Consider the following 21,298-nt stretch of genomic DNA (forward strand, 5'->3'; position numbering starts at 1 on the left):
ACTGAACAACTGTACTAACTAGTTTAGAACTACCAGTAAATTAGGAGTTTATTGAGGTAAAAGTCATAATTAATAGCTAGTTAATAGTGAGCACTGGTCCCCAAACTAAAGTGTGACCAAAATCTTGACTGACACCATTTACTTTTACTGTATGGAAAAGAGCAACTTGGACATAAACTACCATAAATGACACTTTTCATGACAGAATTCTATCGCTTTAATTAGTTCAGTTTACTTTTGCTATTTTTTTATTACTTTAAATTAGTTTTTATTTGTCTATTTTCATTTTGTCGTATTTATCATTTTTATTAGTTTTGTTTTTAAATATGACTTTGTATATTTCATTAATTGACTTATAATTTACTTATAATTTGACTTATACTTATATATACTTATACTTATACTTATAATTTACTTATAAATTGACTTATAATTTGACTTGTTATTTTTAGTACATCACGTTAAAATAAAAATGTTAAATATTTCCTTGGCAAATAGCTGAGCTACCTAGTTTAATTATTATTTTTTTAATATTTAAGTTAACATTTCTTTTATTTCTTTTTTTTTATTGTATTTTTTATTTATTTAATTTACTTGGTTTTAGTTTTACTTAGCTAGAATTACCCCATGAGAAAAAAAAAATTGTATTGCTGTAAATTATTAGCATGCATATATATATATATATATATATATATATATATATATATATATATATATATATATATATATATATAAAACACACAAGATTTAAAAAGAATATATCTGTTTTAAAAGCAAAGCATATATTTATGATCGTTAAAATGCACTGCTCCAACCCACTGCTAAATTTTTTCATAGACTGAATCATACTATTGGAGATTATTTTGTTGTTGTCATGAAGTATACATACCCATCATAGTCTTCCAAGCTGCAGTCTTTCAGAATGGACAGTGCGTGGCCCTTTCTTTTGGTGACTGTGGAAAAGAAAGAGTTAATGTTTTTCTTTTTCTTTTTTTTTTTTTTTTTTTAAACCAAAGCATTCCAAACTGCCTTTAGTACCCTTTTCCAGGCATTGGCAAATGGCTTAAGCCGAACATATGGTCCTGGCTGTAAAGCAGAATTTATACTTGCATGCTGTTTGCATTTTTAATCAAGAATATGAGTTGTGGTACAAAGAGGCGACCGCTCTTGTGTTTAGCTTGCTCAAGCTGTACAAAACAAGGTCAAGATTGTTCCCAGCATCCACTGTGTCCAACTGCAGTGCTGTGACATAACTTGAGTAACAAGATAATCAGAGGGTCACGGGTCCAAAAAAATAGGGTTAAATGTGGTCAGTTTGTTGGATTAAGGCTTGATCCAGTAGAATTGTGGATTCAGGTTTGGTGTTGTGTGGCAGTAACCCCTGGCCTGTGTGGCACGGAAGAAGGCCACTGAATGCGGGGGAAGAGGGGTGGCATGCCGCAGATGGTATTGTGCACGCCCGTGCCCCACTTAGCATTTTCTGGGGCACCTCCGCCATGGAGCGGGTCCCAGCTGTGACCAACCATCAAAGGGCTCACCGTGGCTGATGTGACACTTGCAGATGGATGTTTTTTTGTTGTTTAAGAATGTGTTTCACGATGCACACAGAGATGCAAGTGCTGTGTCTGTTCATTATGACATGCCTGGCTATTCCTGGTACCAGCTCCAAAACAAGAAGCACACAGACTACAGAACCTGCGCACAATTGTGGGGACAGAAGGTCATGTGATTATAGCTTTAAATTAAACTGTTTATTTTTTTTTTCTGTATGAGTTTTATTCATTTCTGAAACTCACATATTACATTTGGGGTTACTAAGAATTTTTTATGTTTTTGAAAGGTGTTTCACCCAGGCAGCATTTATTTGATCAAAAATACTGTAAAACAGCAATACTGTGAAATAATACTACACATAAAATTACTTTTCTATTTTAATAGATTTTAAAATGTATTTATTGTGAGTTATTGGATCATGTGTTGGAAAAAAATAAATTTTCATTACTTCAGTCTTCATTGTCACATGATCCTTCAGAAATCCTTCTAATGTGCTGATTTGCTGCTCAAGAAACGATAATTTCATTTGATTTGATTAGGATTCTTTGATAAATAAATAGTAGGGCAGTGTGATATTGAAGATAAAAGCAATATGTGATAACTCATTAAATAATGCAATATTTGATATGCGATACGATAATGCTTAAAGTGCCACATGCTCAGATGAAACAGTTATACTCAGCTGTTGCTGAGTCAGTTCTGTGAACTTCTATAACTATCTTGTGTCATATATATATATATATATATGTATATATATATATATATATATATATATATATATATATATATATATATATATATATATATATGTTTATTTGTATTTATGTATGTATGTACCAAGAGTTCCTGTAAAACCACAACAAATTCCTTGTGTTTGCACATATTTAAGTGGTGAATAAAGCTCATTCTGATTCTGATTCTAATAAGAAAGCACCCCTACAACAACTTCTGAAAGTGAACAGTAGTGTTTTACTCTAGCATTACATAAAAATGTCATTTTAGCATTAGTGTAATAATTTTAGGAACTGAATAATAAAAACGAAAAATAAAACACTGCTTAGTATTTACTCTATGAATTCAATATGCACTGATTTTATTTAAGCTACAAAAGTTATTTAGGTAAGAGCAGTGAGTGATTTTCTCTTTGTCTTTTGTTCATGGCCCCAAATATTGCAAGCTGTAGCGATATGCATATTGCAATATGTACATTTGCGATATTTCGATAATTTTGATATATTGCACAGCCCTAATAAATAGTTCAAAAGAACATAATTTATTATTATATATATATATATATATATATATATATATATATATATATATATATATATATATATATAAAGAATTTTGTAAAAATGATAAAAAGTTGTAATCAATTTAACATGTCCTTGCTGAATAAAACAATTAATTAAAAATATATATACTGACTTCAAACCTTTAGAAATAGCAATATGTTAGTATGCTGTTTCAGACATTCTGAGTTCAATTCTAAGTGCTGACCTGCAGGGGGAGAGCTTGCAAATTAAAGTGAACTTAAAGGATCACGTGGCCCTGACCTTGCCAAACAAAACCACAACCCAGGTACCTTTCTCACATTTAACTGACTGAGCCACATTCTACTTGGTCTAATCACATAAAATGCTAAATTAGACTCTTAAATGACCATAAAAGTGCAAAAAATGAGATATCCATGTATAAGCTTTAGTTATCAGAAAATAGCCTTGAGTTACACACTGTAATTGCTTCTCTCAATTGTGAAAGTTCGCTAATATTGCCTGTTCATCTCTCAGTCTATAGAGCTAATTCGATCACGTATATTCTCAAAGCTTTGCGTTCCGAGTGGCAGAATGAGATATTTAATTTCTATTAGGTAAAATGTTGTTTAATGGCTCCACCTCGAGCTCTCAGCCTCTGCCTTTGGGAGCACATCATCAGGAAACGGATTCTATTACTGTTTAAATGGCTTCTGGAATCAGGTAGCCACATTCATTAGAGCACAGATTGTGGAGTCCCCTTCCCAAAAGCAGGGGGCGCTTGGTGTGTGTTCGGATGTGTGTGTAATAGTGTGTGGATGTCTATGTGTATATAGTATGGGGTCCTGTGTGTGTGTGTGTGTGAGGAGGTGGGTAAAGGGGAGGAGAGGGGGGAGTCCCGCACTGTGTTAGAACAGATGGGTGCAGTCCCTCCCCTTGGGTCAGGTTACTGACGGAGGATACACTTCTCCTGTCATTATCAGTGTGAGATGCATTTAGGACCATCCACAGCAGTGTTGTACAGCTGCTACTTCCAGTATGAGCACACACACATACACAACCTCAAACATACTGCAGAGAGATATCAAGAGAGGTGGGAATAAAAGAAAAGGAGAGCTCGGTTGTGCAAACATTTGCGCATATTCATAAGAATCACATCTGTATGCATTTTATCAGTTCATGCATTTCCTGAGAATGTTTTTGCTAGCACCATGCTCTACTGTTTGAGCTACAGCAACACAAATTTTAAAAAGCAAAATAACTCTATTGTAGATGGTATTCATTTAATCAGTTTTTGCTACAGCAAGCCAAATGTAATAAAGCAAAGTAATTTGATTAACTCAATCCAGTTCATGGGAAAACGTAACTATTTTACGAAGTGGTGATTTCATTTGAATTCGTACAATGTGATTTGTATGGGAACGTATGATTGAGAAAAAAAAAAAGCATTAAGGTTTTCCCCTAAACCTAACTGTTAGCAGGACATAAGAAGATCGTACAAAACATTTGTGCATATTCATACACATTTACATGTATGCACTCGGTATAGTATACATTTTATCATATATTCACACGCATACATTTTATCAATTTTATCAAATAACTATTATATGTAGTATATGGGGTGGTGAATTTGTCTGAATTTGTGTAATATGATTTAATATGGGAGCAAACAATTTCTAGAAAAAAACATTAATGTCCCTCCCTAAACCTAACTGTGGCCTAAGCAGATTGTATGTAACATTTGTGCATATTCATAAGCATCACTATTACATGTATGCACTTGGTAGATAGTACATTTGATCAGTATGTGTATTTCCTAGGAATGATTTTTGGAGTTGTTAACACCAAACTGTACTGTTTCAGCTACAGCAACCCAAATCAAAAGTGCAAGCCAACACAAATAAAAAAAAAATAAAAAATTGCTTGATAAACTCATCTGTATTCGTACGAAAGCAAAGGATTTTTAGAACAAAGCAAGCATGAGGGTTCTCCCCTAAATGTAACCACCAGTGGGGCGTAAGCAGATCGCAGTATGAAAATGTAAGAATAAGATTGTACAAATTCATTCAAATGAATGGCTGTTCAAACAATAAGAATGACAACAATAACTATGACGTTTTGAAAATTATTCTAATTCAATGAGAATAGGGAAGTCCATATCACATCTATAACACAGAGGAAGGAAATTACTGGTATCACTTTCACAACCTTGTTTTTTTTGTTTTTTTTCAGATGATGTATGATAAAATTGACAGCCAATCAGAATCCAACTGACTTTAAAAAGCTTGAGCATTTAAAGCAGCAGATGATGTAACTGCAGCACACAGTTATAATAAAGTTTGGAAAGTTGGCTAGTGTGATGCTATGTGGTTGCCGGGATGTTCTGAGTGGTTGCTGGGTTGTTACTTGATGGCCCACTCTTAATATTCTACACTAATCCCCTTTATTTAGCAATGTTTTGTCCAATTTTCTAGTTAAAATATCAAACAAGATAAATGTATTAAAAAGCATTGCTGCATATTAAATACATTAATATGTTTTCGGAGCATGCATCAGTAACACAAGTGTATTTTGTTTTACTGTAATGGCAGTTTCTATCCACTTGTTTTAAGTATAAACAAGGTTTCAAAATCTGTGAAACATTTTTTTTTGCTAGTGCAATAAGACGAAATGTATTTAAATTCATACTATGAATCTATGAAAACAAGTTTAATTATTTAATTTCAAGCCTTTTTAGAATAAAAAAAATGGTCAGTGCAGGACATTCTGATATATTATGTCAAATCTAATATTTGTTTTTCCTTTAACGTTGGTTTTTAGTAAACTGCATGGAAAGATGGCAATTACAATGGTAAACATGATTAATTTTGCTTTTAAGTGTGCATTCAAATGATGCATTAACATAGGGACCTTGACATTCCTCACCCTAAAATATTGATTTCCTATGATCCACTGCCAATGCCTAATGGCGTAAAGCACCAGCTTGTTAGCATACAGGGAATTGTTGAGCACTGAGGGATGAATCCTATGAGTGAACAGACCCTAAGGGCAGACGTTTATGCACTTTGACCTCGAGTGAGGCCTGAGGGGGCGCCAATCACCTGTGCGTGATGATTTCAAGCTGAAACAGTGAAGAAAAGCTACCTATGTAACCATTTGTTATCCTGTACAGCGCAGATGCATGAGACTTACTGGTCACATCGGCTTCTATGTCAGCAAGCTTGAAGAGCGGGGCAACTTCGTCCAGGTAGAGCTGGTACGCCTCTTTCTTGTGGCTGATGGGGTTCACAAAGACTTTGAGAGACTTGGGACGGTACTTAAAACCTGTAGAGCAAAACAAACAACAAAGAGCGGGAAGATTCATCAATCCCCTTGTGTCATGAATCCCATGGGCATTCATTTAAGTGCTTGATACTCATCCAGTTTAGAGAAGTGCACATCTGTTAATGTGAGCCAAAGCCCCTGTCCTACATAATAACGATTTCTTGTCGTGAGTTCAGCTTTTGTCTGCCACCCTTGCTGCAGAATGGCTCTCACACAGTGTGAGTTCAGTCTCCACCAACTGAAAAGGTCAGATCAGTGTCTGTTGTTTACAGCGGCTGAACGTCTGCCAAGAATGAGGAGAAAGCTTGAATAAATACACCATGTAGGCTCTCTCTGTTCACGTTTTTGTGGTGGGAGAATTGGTCGATTGATATGTGATATGTGGTTTTGATGAGTGATACCAAAAACTATAAAGTGGGGTAGTCAGTGTGAATATACGGGTACAAATTTGTACCAAGAATTGAGCTAAATCTGAAATATACTGCATGCATATATATATATATATATATATATATATATATATATATATATATATATATATTATATATATATATATATATATATATATATGATAAAATAAAATACAAATTATTATTATTATATGTATTTGATTTTCATTATTATTATTATTATTTTACATTTTTTTACAGGGGTTATTACCTGCTTTTGCGAGAACAGAAGAGGTGCTTGATTTCGGTTATTCATTCATTCAGACTGTTTTTAAGCTGCTCTTATAACAGGTCAATCTGAGGACAAACAGGACAGTTTGACAGTTGCACCTGTCAGTAAATACTGTAGTCAATCCCAAACAGCAGATTTGTCCATGTGCACCTGGCCTGTTTGGGGTCGGTAAAATATTTTAAAAAATGTTTTAGAAAAAAAATTAATTAAAAATAACTGTTTTCATATTTTCATATGAAGAGTTTATTTGCCAAAAAAAACTATATCTCAATTTCTATTAATTTTCATAGATAATTTTTTTATTGTTTTATCATGTTTTTATTGTGTTTTATTGTGTTAGTTAGCTGTATTTTTTTAGTTATTATTATTTAATCAAAACAACCCAGCTGCAGTTTAATTGATATTAATTGGAATGCAGGATAAAAATAAAACAACATGATTTTTGAACGTTTTTAAAAACTAAGTAATCTGTTTTTGCAAATTAACTCTTCATATATTTTAAAACGTAATTTATTCCAGTGATGCAAAGCTGAATTTTCAGCATCATTACTCCAGTCTTCATTGTCACATTATCCTTCAGAAATCATTCTAATATGTTGATTTGCTGCTCAAGAAACATTTCTGATTATTATCAATGTACAAAACAGCTTTTCTGCTTAATATTTATGTGAAAACTGTGATACTTTTTTTTCCAGGACCATTTTCTGTACTTCTTCCTTCTTCGCAGGGAGAATCCAGTATTGAGTAACAGTGGATCATAATTAGCAGAAATTAGGGAGCTGCTATCTCTCCCGGCCTTCCTGGAGTGCCTGAGATCGATGGAAGCTGAGGTGAAGCTCAACGCTCTCTCTCCTTCCTCCATCATCTCCCTCATTACTCTAATCCGGCCCCTGAAGCTCTCGACCCTCGACCTGCTAACGAGCCGCTACCCTCGGCTTGCCCTCCGCCATACCCCCTGCTGACATCACAGTGCAGGAGTTCCAGGGGGTGCCCAAGGTCACAGTTCAAATAGACACAAAACGTGCACCAAAGTAGATGCAGGATGTGAGGTGGGGAGGCTGGGGGGGATTTGGTATCTTGAAAGAAGGTTGCGAGTCTCGCTCAGCGTGGGGATGCTGATCCCATCTCCCACTATGTGGCTCTTGGGGGCCGCGGTGCCGGGACGGTGGGGTCCACGCGGGGAGCAGGTGCAGGGGGGAGGCACCACCGCTGCTGTTATAACTGTGAATGGGGCTCAGGAGGCTCAGTAACCCTCATCCTCACTGAGGGGGCTTCGGGCCCACCACACGACACATGAAAACAACGCTGTGAGGAAACGCTCAACTATTACATCAGATGTAGTGGCCACATTTGCATCATCGTTTCATAAAGGTAGTTCAAAATACCAACACAAATCATGCTATTTGTAAAGTCTCCTTTTAGTCTCTGGTTTTCCCAAGATGCTCTCTGTTCCAAAACCTTGTGTGCTACCTGTATAGACAGCATTATTTATTATATATTATATTATATAGTTATGAGGCAATGGCTATGCTAAAAGGTAGGTAGCATAACCATACTGTTAATGTTACCCAAAAAGTGAACTTGGTGAAATTATTGCTGACAAAAATTAGATAAATGATTTTTACAAATGTATATATGATATATATATATATATATATATATATATATATATATATATATATATATATATATATATATATAAAATAATGTATATATATATATATATACATATACATATACATATACATATAAACATATATATATATATATATATATATATATATATATATATATATATATAATGACCATGTTTATTCATTCATTCATTAATTTCAGGATTTATTCCCTCTTTTGCAAGAATGGTATTGGTGCTTGACTTTGGATTTTTTTTATTCAGTTTATTAGAGTTTATTGTATATGAATTTTTGTTTATCAGCATATTACATTGTTAGCTTAGCAACATGCTAAGACCAAAGTTGTATGTATAATGTTCCAAATCAGTTTACAGTAGGTTCTATTCCAGTTAGGATCCTGCTAGGTAGCTGTCTATGTAGGCAGCAGACAGTGAGACAGCTCACAAGGCATTGAAACAGAGCTCTCATCTCTTATTAATTCATTACACTGAAACAGGAAACTTGTGTTTCTGTTGTTTTAATGATCATATCTGAGCTGGAGTTCAGGATACAGTAAATCTAAACACCATAGAAGGGAGAGTGGGGACGTAACCCGTCTGCATGCGCGATACCGTGTTACTATGGCACATAATCCCATGTTTGTGTGAGCGATGCACAGTGGCTCCCAGGAGCTCGCTGAAAGACAATCCAGACGAAGGGGCCACACTCAGGTTTCACCTCCATGAGTACTGTTTGTGTTCCCGCAAAATGCCACTGTGATTAGCAGCCTGAAAGACTTCAGACAACCTGTGTTCACACGTTAATTATAAGCTTTGTGGGGACACCAGACGACTCATCTAAATATTGTGTTCTGACATTAATCAATTCTGTAGTCTGTCTTGAGGTAAAGCTTTAAGGTATTCCTGTTTTTCAATTAAATGTGTGAATTTCACGAAACATGTTTAGAACGTGCCTGGGTCACATTTCACAAAAAAGTAATATTATATAAGTAATTCGTTGTTAAAATATAAATATTTATAATAAAACAAGTAATATTAATAGTAATAATTATTTTTATTCCAGAAAATACAAATTGTATGTAAGAGTGTATATTAAAAAAAAATAAGAAATTAAAAGTCTGTATAACAAATGTTACCATTAATAAATAAATAAATCAATAAATGTATATATATACTGTCAGTGTCACTTAGGTTATGTCCCCTAAGGTACAAAAGCTAAAAAGAACATATTTGAACCTCATTTTCCCCTAAACGGTACATAGTGTAAACTTTAGGTACTAATATATACTTTTAAGGTACTAATATGTACCATTTACAGGTAAATAAGGTACAAAATATGTACTTTTTAGCTTTTTTACCGTAGGGTACTGTTCAGTGAAATCTTTATGTCTTGTTTTCTGAAACTGTATATGATCTTGATGAAATATGACCTGGGCATGTTTTTGTTGACATTCACCTAAATGTATTATGCCCTTCATGTGAGCAAGTTGGTTCTGTTTGTCCTCTCAATAGCTTTGTAGTGACGTCCACATTTCAGACATGTGTCTCTGCCACCTGCGGACATTCCATGAGGTCAGCACGTTCTGCGGTGATACAGCCGCCTTATGACTCAGAGGCTTAAGGCTGTTTTACCCCTGAGGGCTATCAAGACTGGCTAATGTCACCCAACACAGTAGCTACATCTGTCTCTGTCCAGCCCCCATCTCAGGGCACAGAGGGTGCTGATGGGAAAGGTAAGGAGCATCTGAATGGAGAGGGTCTCCCTGTGGAGAAGATGATTCGGCACAGGGGAGCACTTTTCCCATAATCAGGGGTAAATTACCTGAAAGCAGGGTCAGGTTACACATTGATTTCAGAGACAAACAAAGCCCCAGGACTGCCCGTAAACACTCGTCCACTGCGCTAATGAGAGGATTGACCATGCGGTCCAGTCATGGTTTGATTGCAAGGCATTAATGCTTCATATTACAGTGCAGCATAATTGGTGTGACTGTGAATTCATTCTGTTTTCTGGGTTATGTGCCCTGCAAAATTCAGAAGGAGAATGCTTTTGAATTCCAAATAAATTGCTTGGTTTTAAATGTAAGGAAGTAGAATTAAAATAAATTGAAATTCATAAAGTCAAACTTTAAATATTAGCTTGAAAAATCCTTGTTTGAAAATTTTGAGGAAAAAGGCCTTTTGAGAAGATTTGAGAAGCATATATAAATAAATAAATAAAAACAACTCGATAGATAGATAGATAGATAGATAGATAGATAGATAGATAGATAGATAGATAGATAGATAGATAGATAGATAGATAGATAGATAGATAGATAGATAGATAGATTTTGAAAAATAAGTATATTTTTATACAATACCAGTATGTTAATTTGGCCAAGACCACTTAAAAAGGCACATACAGGACAAGAGAGTCACAACATACATAACACAGCCATCAAACTGCACTTAAGTAACCCATAAACCGTTCCACTCCCTGAGCCCACAATACCCAAACGGGCTTTCTGGGGAGCACGGAATATTTGCTAATCCTCAAGAACAGATGTCTTATTTTTGCCCTGAAATCCCTGGCTGGCTGGCGAGGGGAGTGAGCCCTCCAACGGATAAGCCCAGATTGGGGCCTTGCAGTGGGAAAGGTCAGGATCGGAGAGGAGCTGGATCCGGCAGGCCTGAGGGGAGGTAAGAGATCTGGGGGCCATACAGGAGATGGAACGGGAGAGAGAAAAAGAGTGTCCCGTCCCGCTTTCCTACCGGCCGTGAGATCTCCATACGGGGGACGAGTGCTTCAACATTTCCTTAGATCCTCTGCCAAGAGCGGAGCATCTGGCATGGTGTCAGGGACTGGCATTAGCGCGCATTAGCAGTGGGGGAGACCCAGCCCTCTCCAGATTTGTCCCCTCCAGCAGGGGCATCACCAGGCAGGAGCTGCTCCAACCGCTAGACGAGGTGGGGAACTGCGGTGGAGGTTTGGGCTTCAAATCAATACACTTGCTTTCATTGGAACAATTAATTCACACAGGCGCTATATAATGAGACGAACGGAGATGCTCGGAGAAGAAAATTAAGTGTGCAATGCATTCTATTAATTATTCCATGTTAAATCGTGGGACGCACATGCATATTGTTCAATTAGAGCCATTGCAGTTCTCGGTGTGGACAATAACACCTTTCTTAATATTAGGCAGAGAGGGGAAAAAACAACACCATGTGTTAGGTGCCTCCATTATGTCTGCATACACGTCTATCTGGGGGTGGGTGTGACAGACAGAGAAATGGGGAAGATCCGTTGGGAATACGCAGAAAAAATCCACAAGCAGCACTCAGTGAAAGTGATACTGCAGTCGTACCTACAGCAGAGCCCACAGGAGCATCTGTCCACCCTGAGACATCCCGACAGAGCCCCAGATACCTCTCACAGCGGCATTTAGGGGTGGGAATCTTTAGGCACCTCAAGATTTGATTTAATTTGGACACTCTCAGGAAAATAATTTTAAAAATGTGCCTTTAGGGTTACAACAGCTTGTCACTAACAGCTTGGACAGTACCCTAAAAGGGACATCTTTGTTTCTTATTTACCCCTAAAGGGCTCATAGTAGTACCTTTAGGATATACATTACTACTCTAAGGTACAAATATGCACATTTTAAAGGTAGATAAGACACAAAGTTCTCCCTTTAAGGCTCCTGCCCAAGTGATAAGTTGTTGTAACACTAAAGGTACAAAGGCTATAAACAGATTATGAGAAACAGTTTATGAGCAAACTTCAACTGCAAAAAGGAAAATTAATTTAAAAATATAGTCTATATGAATTAGACTTTCAGTTAAATTAGACTTGTTTTTCAGGTAAAATCCTTATAAGTTGAATTTTCCTTGAGAAGAAATGCTGTAAAAGACATTAAGACTTGTTTTCAAAGATTGTTCCTTTCATAAGTATATTTTGTCTTACTACACTGACATAGTTTTTAAATGTTTTGTATTTGTATTTATAAACAAGTGTACACTGTAAGTGTAAAATAGGACTTAAATACTTACTAAAGATTAGATTTTTAGCAGACTTGTTCATTAGCATCGTATTTTCTGTAGTCATGCATGCATGACCATGTTCAACTTTCAAGTGAAGCCTATGCAAATGCACTGATGTGCTACATTGAACATAATTTTTAAAGGTCAAGTCTGTTATTTTTTACTCCACTAGTAGTGCCAACATGAATTGCAGTCTCTTTGAGTGGCATGATTAGGATGCACATAACATTCATGTTGAGCAGGAAAACTGACTTTTCTGAATAATGGAAGACAGGGAAGTGTTAGAAACTTGTCATTTTAATTAAAAAAAATAATGTTAGTTCTGTTTGGCAGTGCTGGTGGTGCAGATATTATACACTTCAGTTTTATTATTCAATTTGAAATTGTGATATCTTGTGATATTTACTCTTCCACAGAAGGAAGATTGTACGAGTTTGCAACGATATGAAGGTAAGTAAATTATTCCAGAATTATCTTTCCTTTAACTCTGTCACTGTGGACTTGAACTAAACCTTTAACTCTTTATTAACCTTTTTTGCCTTTAATGTAAAACAGGATCAAAGCAAGCGACTTTAAACAGAGTATGGGCTGGCCAGAAAATATCCCAGCTGAAGTAAGAGTGCTCCAGTCAATAAGATACACAGACTGATCCGTTTCCAAGGAGCCAAGGGGAAAGAGTCACCATGGATACGCAGGTTGACTTAATGGAAACCCTGTTAATGTGTAACATTATCCACTCGGCTATCGAGCTATTGTACATCAGCTCACGTAAAGGCCGCGCAAGGCCCTGCTTCCTTCAAATGCCGAACGCGTTTTTTAAAATCGCGTTCCGAGGGAGATTTCGCTTTCCCTATTATCTTGTTAAACAACTCAAAGCAATTTCATGCACGGGGCACAATAGCCACTGTTGTGCTTTATGCCAAATGCACATATGAATTCAGATGGGTCACAAAAGCCTTTGGAGGAATGAGATGGACCCGGTGCTTGACCCTTGAATTCTCTCCTCTCTCTGTTTGTCTTTTCTCCTCCCTTTGGGGCTGCAACAATAAAGTCCTGCTTGACGCAGGAGTGTGACCACGCGCTTTGACAAGAGCACCAAGAGCATTATGTGTCCGGAGCGGAGCGCGGAGGGCTTCCCGGGCTATGATTGACCTGCCTAGACTAATCTTTCAAAAGAGGGTTTAAGGACACAAGGAGTCTATTCCAGTTCGACTCGATGACTATGTCGGACCCGAGTAGACTGTAGTACAGGTGCTACTATTGTTGCCGTCCGTCTCCCCACACGTTTGGTCTGCGGCCTGGCCCGAGCGCTCGCTCTCAGACCGCAGGGTTTAATCTGTCAGCTGGGCGGCCGCACCTCATGTGTCAGCACACATCACATGGCTTGTCAGAAAAACACGGCGATGCTGCGGACAGCATTCACAGCTCACCTTGAATAAAATCACACTAGGGATTGAGGGTCTGGGGTTTCTTTTTTGGACCGTTCACCTTTTGTGCCGAGTGTCAGCTGGGACACACCCTCCATTGTGCTGCCTCCCTGGGAAACACCACTGTAACAGGTGAGCACCCCTGTAATCCAGTGTGGCTGCTCTCCCCTCCCCCCTCAGGCCGAATGATTCGGCAGCACTCGCTTAACAGCCAATAAAATAACAGAGATAATCCAGCTATGGAAAACATGCGTCCATGTACGTGAGAGACCATGTGCATGGGATGCAGGGGGTGGGGTGGAGGTTTCCATGAGGTCCAAACAAACTGCCACGCTTTATTAACAACTGTATGAGTTTGTGAAGGTATAAATTTAGCTGGTGATTGTGTAGAACATGACAACTGTGCTGCTGCTTATCAGAACCCAGAGAAGGAAAGATACAGGCCCTAATCAATGTTCCTTTATTACATATATGTGACCCTGGACCACAAAACCAGTCATAAGTAGCACTGGTATGTTTGTAGCAATAGCCAACAATATATTGTATGGGTCAAAATTATAGACTTTTCTTTTAAGCCAAAAATCATAAGGATATTCATGTTCCATGAAGATATTTTGTAAATTTCCTACCGTAAATATATCAAAACTTAATTTTTGATTAGTAATATGCATTGCTATGAACTTCATTTGGACAACTTTAAAGGCAATTTTCTCAATATTTGGACTTTTTGCACCCTCAGATTCCAGATTTTCAAATAGTTTTATCTCTGCCAAATATTTTCCTAACCTAACAAACCATACGTCAATGGAAAGCTTATTTATTCAAATCTCAGTTTTAGAAAATTGACCCTTATGACTGGTTTTGTGGCCCAGCGTCACATATAGAAGAGGGAATGTACTGATATACGGATTTATCATGACCCAAAATTATTGAAATTTTTCATTTACAATGAATAATGATCAAATATTGCTCATTAAATAATCAGACTTACAAAAAAAATGTGTCATAGCTCTGGAGTTTAGTTAAACAAATCCATAATTTTTTTTAAAAAAGAAACACCTGATGCACAATTCAGCTGAATATGTGAAGTAAGATTTTTTTTATTGCTTGTTCAGCCAATTGCATGTTTACTTGAGTTTTAATTCTGTGGCTGAAATCAGGAAAACATACTATCATTATACCCTTACTGTTTCTGCCTATGTTATTGCTAATATGCTATTGCTACTATGATATTGTTGCACTACTCAAACTTGTGTCATCATCATATATTTTTTAGCAACATATCTGTCAAACAACCTTCCTCAGGTTGCAAGTCAATGCACGTTTTTTATGTATTTTTATTTGCTTTTGTAATTCTGTTTGGTTATCACTGAAATTACCTCATCTGTAAATTAATTATTCAGTAAAAACCTGTTTATTATTTGATCTGCACTGCAAAAAATCCTAATGCTGATCAAATCTTCTAGTTGAAATATCTAAAACTCCTTACATTTACATTCAAAGCACATTGTATAGGATATAAAAGTATTATGATATTATGTGTTTTCAGAGAATAGTGACTATATCCCTATAGATAGAAAGTGTTTTCAGGTAGATTTTTTTCAAGTCTTAATATCTGATGTAAAAGTAAAAAAGTCAATTTATGTTATTTTAAGATTTAACTTTTAGATATTTTCACTAAAGATTAATCTAATTAAGAAGTAATTTTTAGCTGTGTAAAGTGTGGCTATTTTACTAGGTGGACACAATCCCTATGAGAGGAAAATGACCAAGTTTAACAGCATTACAAGGTCTTGAATATCAAAGACTGGGTGTAACTTTACAAAGACAAGATCCAGAAGTGATTCTAATTTTATGCCAACACATATACAGTTTAAATCTACAGGCTATATACTTTTTCAAACACTGTATTTGAATGGTTTTGAAATGTCTCAAAAATTCAATTGTGAAACACCACAATGAATCTCATCTTTGCTTATTAATTTTTCTCCTCACAGCACTAAATAAGCATGTCCTCTCTCCTCTGGGCTCCCTCAAGGCATATTCTTTAATTATGTTAATTAATTCATATTCTACCCACAGTACATGCAGCCCTCACTCACAATTACCAGCAAAAAGCCAGCATTTCAATCTTTAAAGGTCTAAAGCTTAGAATAACTTTCGTGCAAAGAAGTTACATGGCCATAATGTTAACATTGTTTCATCAAGCTGGGGGAAGGGTTTGATAGTATAAACTTGTGAGGCCTGGACAATCCCCTCCTTAAATCCCAGTGAGTAATGCACCTCCTGAGCACTGCTGCTGTTACATCACCTCTTATTCAGTGCTGTAACTGAAATTCCAAGGATTAGCTGGCATTAATACAGCATTATGACTAGGCCCTCGTCGGACAAAAACACTTTCCAGAGATTTCCCCCACACCATTATCTAGTCCCAAACTCACATCTCACATCCAATCCGGTTTTAAATATAGCCTACTACTTGTATGGTGTCCGGTATTTATGTGGGGTGCACAGCGGGCAAAGAAGGATTTCTGAAATTGAACTTTCAGCCTAATTGTGACGCTAGATTAAATCAGTGAAAATGTGCAGCACTGCATTTTCTGCAGACCAGGATTAACAGAGATTACACATGCTCATTTTCACAAAGGCATCATCTGAATGCTCAACGCTTGTTTAGCTGACGAAGGAAGTTTATACTAAATCATTTTGTTGGTCCTCGGGAGAGTCTCAGACGGGCTTTTACTGAATCCCCCGCTATGAAATCTCCTCCTTGCATCCCTCCCCCAAGTTTTAGAGAACCGGAGAACGAAGAGTTCTGACGCATTTGGAAGGACACCTGTCTCCCGTGCAGCACAGCGAAGCGCCAGGCAGGCCGCTGGCCCGTCTTGGCAGTGAACGCTTGCGAGAGGAGCACAGATAATTACAAACTCCAGGGAGGCCATAGGACCAACCTGTTCCTCTAGTTTGATCCAGCAGGTCCTTGCGGCCAACACCACCTCTTTCAAGACCCCCTCCGACCCCCCACCCCCCCTTCAGGCACACCACACAATGATACGGTCATCACACAAAAGAGATGGTGCCCCTCGGTTTTCTCAACAAGAGTACCTTATAATCCAGTCCGTGGAGTTTATTCATGACTGTTTTGTGTAGTCAGGATGTTGCTGACACACCTAGAACATCATTTCACATCATATTTGTAGGTCTGATGCATACTTGAGAAATCATTTCATTGTGATACAAAGGCTCTGTTCCAAAACCTAATGAGCAAGTGAGTCTAATGCTCTACATAAGCAGCTCAATGAGTTATACAAATAGCTAACTTGATTTGAGTTTGGTGTTCACGTTGCTAAACAGTACTCTTAACAAGCATAAAAATACACAAAATGTTCAAAAGTTTGTCTAGTAAGATTCTAGTGATCAAATAAATGCATAACAGATTTTGTCAGAAACATTTGACAAAATCTGTTATGCATTTATTTGATCACAGTATGAACAGTATAATTGTGAAATATTAGTGCAACTGAAAATAATTGTTTTCTGTTTAAATTCCTGTAATGCAAAGCTGAATTTTCAGCATCATTACTCCAGTCTTCAGTGTCACATGATCCTTCAGAAATCATTCTAATATGCTGATTTGGTGCTTAAGAAACATTTCTTATCATCAATGTTGAAACAGTTGAGATATTTAATTATTTGCTAGAACCATCTTTATTGTCACTTTTTATCAATTTGAAGCATTCAAAAAAAGACCTCACACTTTTGAGCTGTAGTGAACACAGCACACAAAAATACTGGGTAAATTGGTTCATATTTATTAATTAAAGGTTGTTGTATTTCCCTGAGTTTCTCTATCATTTTCAATATACAGTATTTGTTTCTCTTCAGTGCATTATGAGATTGCCCTCACTGCAAATGAGTAATGTTGCCACAGAATTTGGCATAAAAAAGTATCTTAGAAAACAGCATAATTAACACTGTCTTGCATCAAGAGCACACTTAAAATGCTACACGCACTAGGTTTAGGTACAGAGTAATTGTATCCGATTCATTACTGGGTTGGGCTATCTTTATTCAATAAATGTCAGCAAACACAATAAAATGTAGCAAATGTTGACCAGGTTAATGTTTGCATGTCATAAAATTCACTGAAGCTCCAAGATAAAGTAATTCTAAAATGCCTAATGTTTGATTTGTGACCTTATTTTTTCAGTGTCTGGTGGATGTTGAGCAGCTTTGGTGTGTGAACGTACCGCTGAGGATCTCTTTGAGGCTCTTGAACCAAATCTCACAGTGGTCCGCACTGAGGTTGCTGAGGTGGATGGCATGTTCCTTGAGTTTGACCCCTTTCTTCTTGCACTGGAAGAGTGTGATGCCCAGCAGAGTTCCACCCGTCTGCTGCCCCGCAGAGCGCCGCCGCTTTACCTTCACAGCAAACACGTCCTTAAGCTCCACATACTCTTCCTGCTTCTTCACATCAAGGTCAGCTAAAGCAAACACACAAGAGATATTTAAAAATATATATTTCATATTACACATTTTTTCCTTCTGAGTTGGGTTTTAACGTTATGGCAAAACTTAATGTATTTTTTTTCACCCACCCTAATTGATCCTTAAAGGCCTGGTTAGTAAAATGACTTTCAGCATATGTGCTTGGGAGAAAGTTTTATTTCAAAACAACAAGTAAATATGATTTATGAAAAATATGACACCGGCTTATTTAAGTTTGACTTTTTTTTTTTTTTTTTGATAACAGGGAAGCAGCACTTGACAATTAAATGGGTTTAACGGCATAGTTCACCAAAAAAAAAAAAAATTAAACCTAATTACTATTTTAAAGAATTGTTTTCTATTTTAATATATTTTAAAATGTATTTATTCTTGCAATGGCAATCGTTAGCTTTCAGGGTCACATGATCCTTCAGAAAGCATTCTAATATGTTGATTTGCAGCTCAAGAAACATTTTTTTATTATTACCAACATTGAAAACAGTTGTGCTGCTTAATATTTTTTGTAGAAACTGATTTTTTTTTTCTTCAGAATTCCTTGATGAATAGAAAGTTCAGAATAGCAACGTTCACAACATTTATTTGAAATTTTTAACAATGTAAACGTCTTTGCTGTCACTTTTGATAAGTTTAATGTGTCCTTGTTAAATAAAAGTATTCACTACTGACTCCAAACCTTTGAACTGTTTTTGCCCATTCAAGAAAGATCAGTGGGGTCTCAGTATCAGACCCCTTTGACTTTCAATGTATAGACAAAATAAGTTTAACATGTCTTCTTTGGAACAACAAAATGATGATTCAATGACAAGACTTTTCATTTTTGAGTGAACTATCCCTTTAATTCTTCTACGAGAACCGAAATAAGCAACACAATAAAGTTTAATGGGTGAGAATTCAGATTTTCAACAGCGCCGCACTTGATACCCCAGCGTTACATTGGGCTATGAGTTTCCTATTCTCCCCTGACCCCCCGCTGTAAACCATTACCCACAGGCAAACTCCAATTAAACCACACTGAAATCTGTCGCCGAGCCTCAAGATGGACAGAGTTCTGTAGCTGCCTCTCTAAATGACAGTCTCTCTCCTCATTTGAAAGCCTTTCTTCATTAGGAGCACCCCAAGCTGCACCTCTGCGTTTCAGAACATTAACTACCCTCTCACATTACTGCGCAGGACACCCGCCGCCATCTGTTCCTACTCAGGCTTCTGCTTGAATCTCTCTATACCTCCACCACTCTATTTATTTAACTCCGAAGCTGCGTTTCATTGTGGTCACTCTACAAAAACCCTGAGTCAATTGAATTAGTGGGAACTGGAGATAATCTCTCCCGGCAGAGCTTTCCGAGAGCCGGGGCAAATGACAAAGTGGCCCGTGTTAACGGCCGTGTACAGGAAGCTTCCTCCGAGGGGGCGAGGGAGGGTCTTGAAGGGAAGGTGGAGACCAGGACGAGGCTAAAAAGGGGGGTTTCTCCTTGCTACATTACAGTAAGCCTGCGCCTTGTCCGAATCAATCTTGGCACATCTGCCTAATGCCGACCGTAAACAGGATTAGAGAAGGACTTATCTGCTTGATGCTAATTGTGTTGCAGTTTTTGCACATGTCCACCCTTTTAATAGAGAGACTCCAAATGCTGCTGTGCAACTGCCCTTTTCAGGCCGCGCTTATCAGCATGTGCACTAGTCAGGTTGGTCTGGGCTCTGACTTTTTTTTTTTTTAGTCTTTGGCAATAGGACCTAATTAGTCCCTCCAATTAAGAGCAGGAAAATTGAGTTTAAATGAGCGGCCCGCTAAGTAGAAGCAATGAGATGTAGATTGAGATAATACACCTGGTAAAGCATGAGTCTGACTGGTGTTTCCTGCTGATCTGCTCAAAAAACAGGCCACACAATTGGAACTTTACTTTTTGCTAATACTGTGCTCTCTCTATTTTTGGGAGCCCATAAATTTTTGCTTACACAAACTTTTTTTTATATATATCTCTATTGTATTTTAGCCACTTTACAGCTCCACACTTGCTAATCTATTTTTAAGGAAATAATGATGCAACTTTAACAACTACATTAAAATTGGCAGCAAAATTAATCTCTTGACGTGGCTTTGCTGATGCAATTAAAAAACTAACGCAAGTATTAGAAAGCTGATGTAAGCTGAAATTATGCTATAAAGAAAGAAAAACCAAGATAAAAAACTTCTTGCTCATGAATGATTGTTGCAGTTTCTCTGTACAATGAGAACTGGAAGTGTCAAAGCATTGCACAATAAAAGTCACTGAATGTTTTTTTTTTCTTCATGATTATTTCATTTAAATTTGGTCATATTCCAATTATGTATGCATCATGTGAAGGTGGCTAATCAATTATCATGATCCAATTAAGAATCCTAAAAAAGAAAGCTTGCATATGCCTATATTAGAAATGCTGTGTCACATAAATAACTTATTCTGAATATCAATTTTACTGGAATATTTAAGTAATAATGGGAGCTTTTCGTGATATAGGCAATAGTGTCTAGAAGTTGTAACCAAACACAATGATATCAAACCTGCCTTATATTTAATATATAGGGCCTATAGGGATATAGTTATTTTTACTATCTTTTCACACTGAGGACAACTGAGGGACTCAGTCATATGCAACTATTAAATAAGGTTCAAACGCCTACTGATACTCCAGAAGGAAAAACATTGGATTAAAAGCCGGGGGTGAATGGGGATGTGTACATTTTTCTTATTTTGCCTAAATATCTTATTTTTTCATTTAGTACTGCCCTTTGGAAGCTACAGAAGATAGTTACATGTTTACCAGAAGACAAAATAAATCAAATTTACCCTGATGTTCAAATTCAAAATAAAATTCACCCCCCTGCTCTTAATGCATGGTTTTTCCTTCTG

The 21,298-nt window shown here is 36.9% G+C and overlaps 1 protein-coding gene across 1 annotated transcript in view; it reads right to left on the reverse strand.

The window, feature by feature from the left end:
- Positions 1-21,298, reverse strand: part of LOC109102378 (ceramide kinase-like protein) — a 56,582-nt gene that overhangs the window by 25,291 nt on the left and 9,993 nt on the right. Inside the window, 3 exon segments of the mRNA XM_042731750.1 lie at positions 890-953; positions 6,003-6,134; positions 18,152-18,385. Of these exon segments, the coding sequence (XP_042587684.1) occupies positions 890-953; positions 6,003-6,134; positions 18,152-18,385 (430 nt within the window).

This window comes from Cyprinus carpio, chromosome B9, assembly GCF_018340385.1.
Source record: "Cyprinus carpio isolate SPL01 chromosome B9, ASM1834038v1, whole genome shotgun sequence".
NCBI classification, from domain to species: Eukaryota; Metazoa; Chordata; class Actinopteri; order Cypriniformes; family Cyprinidae; genus Cyprinus; species Cyprinus carpio.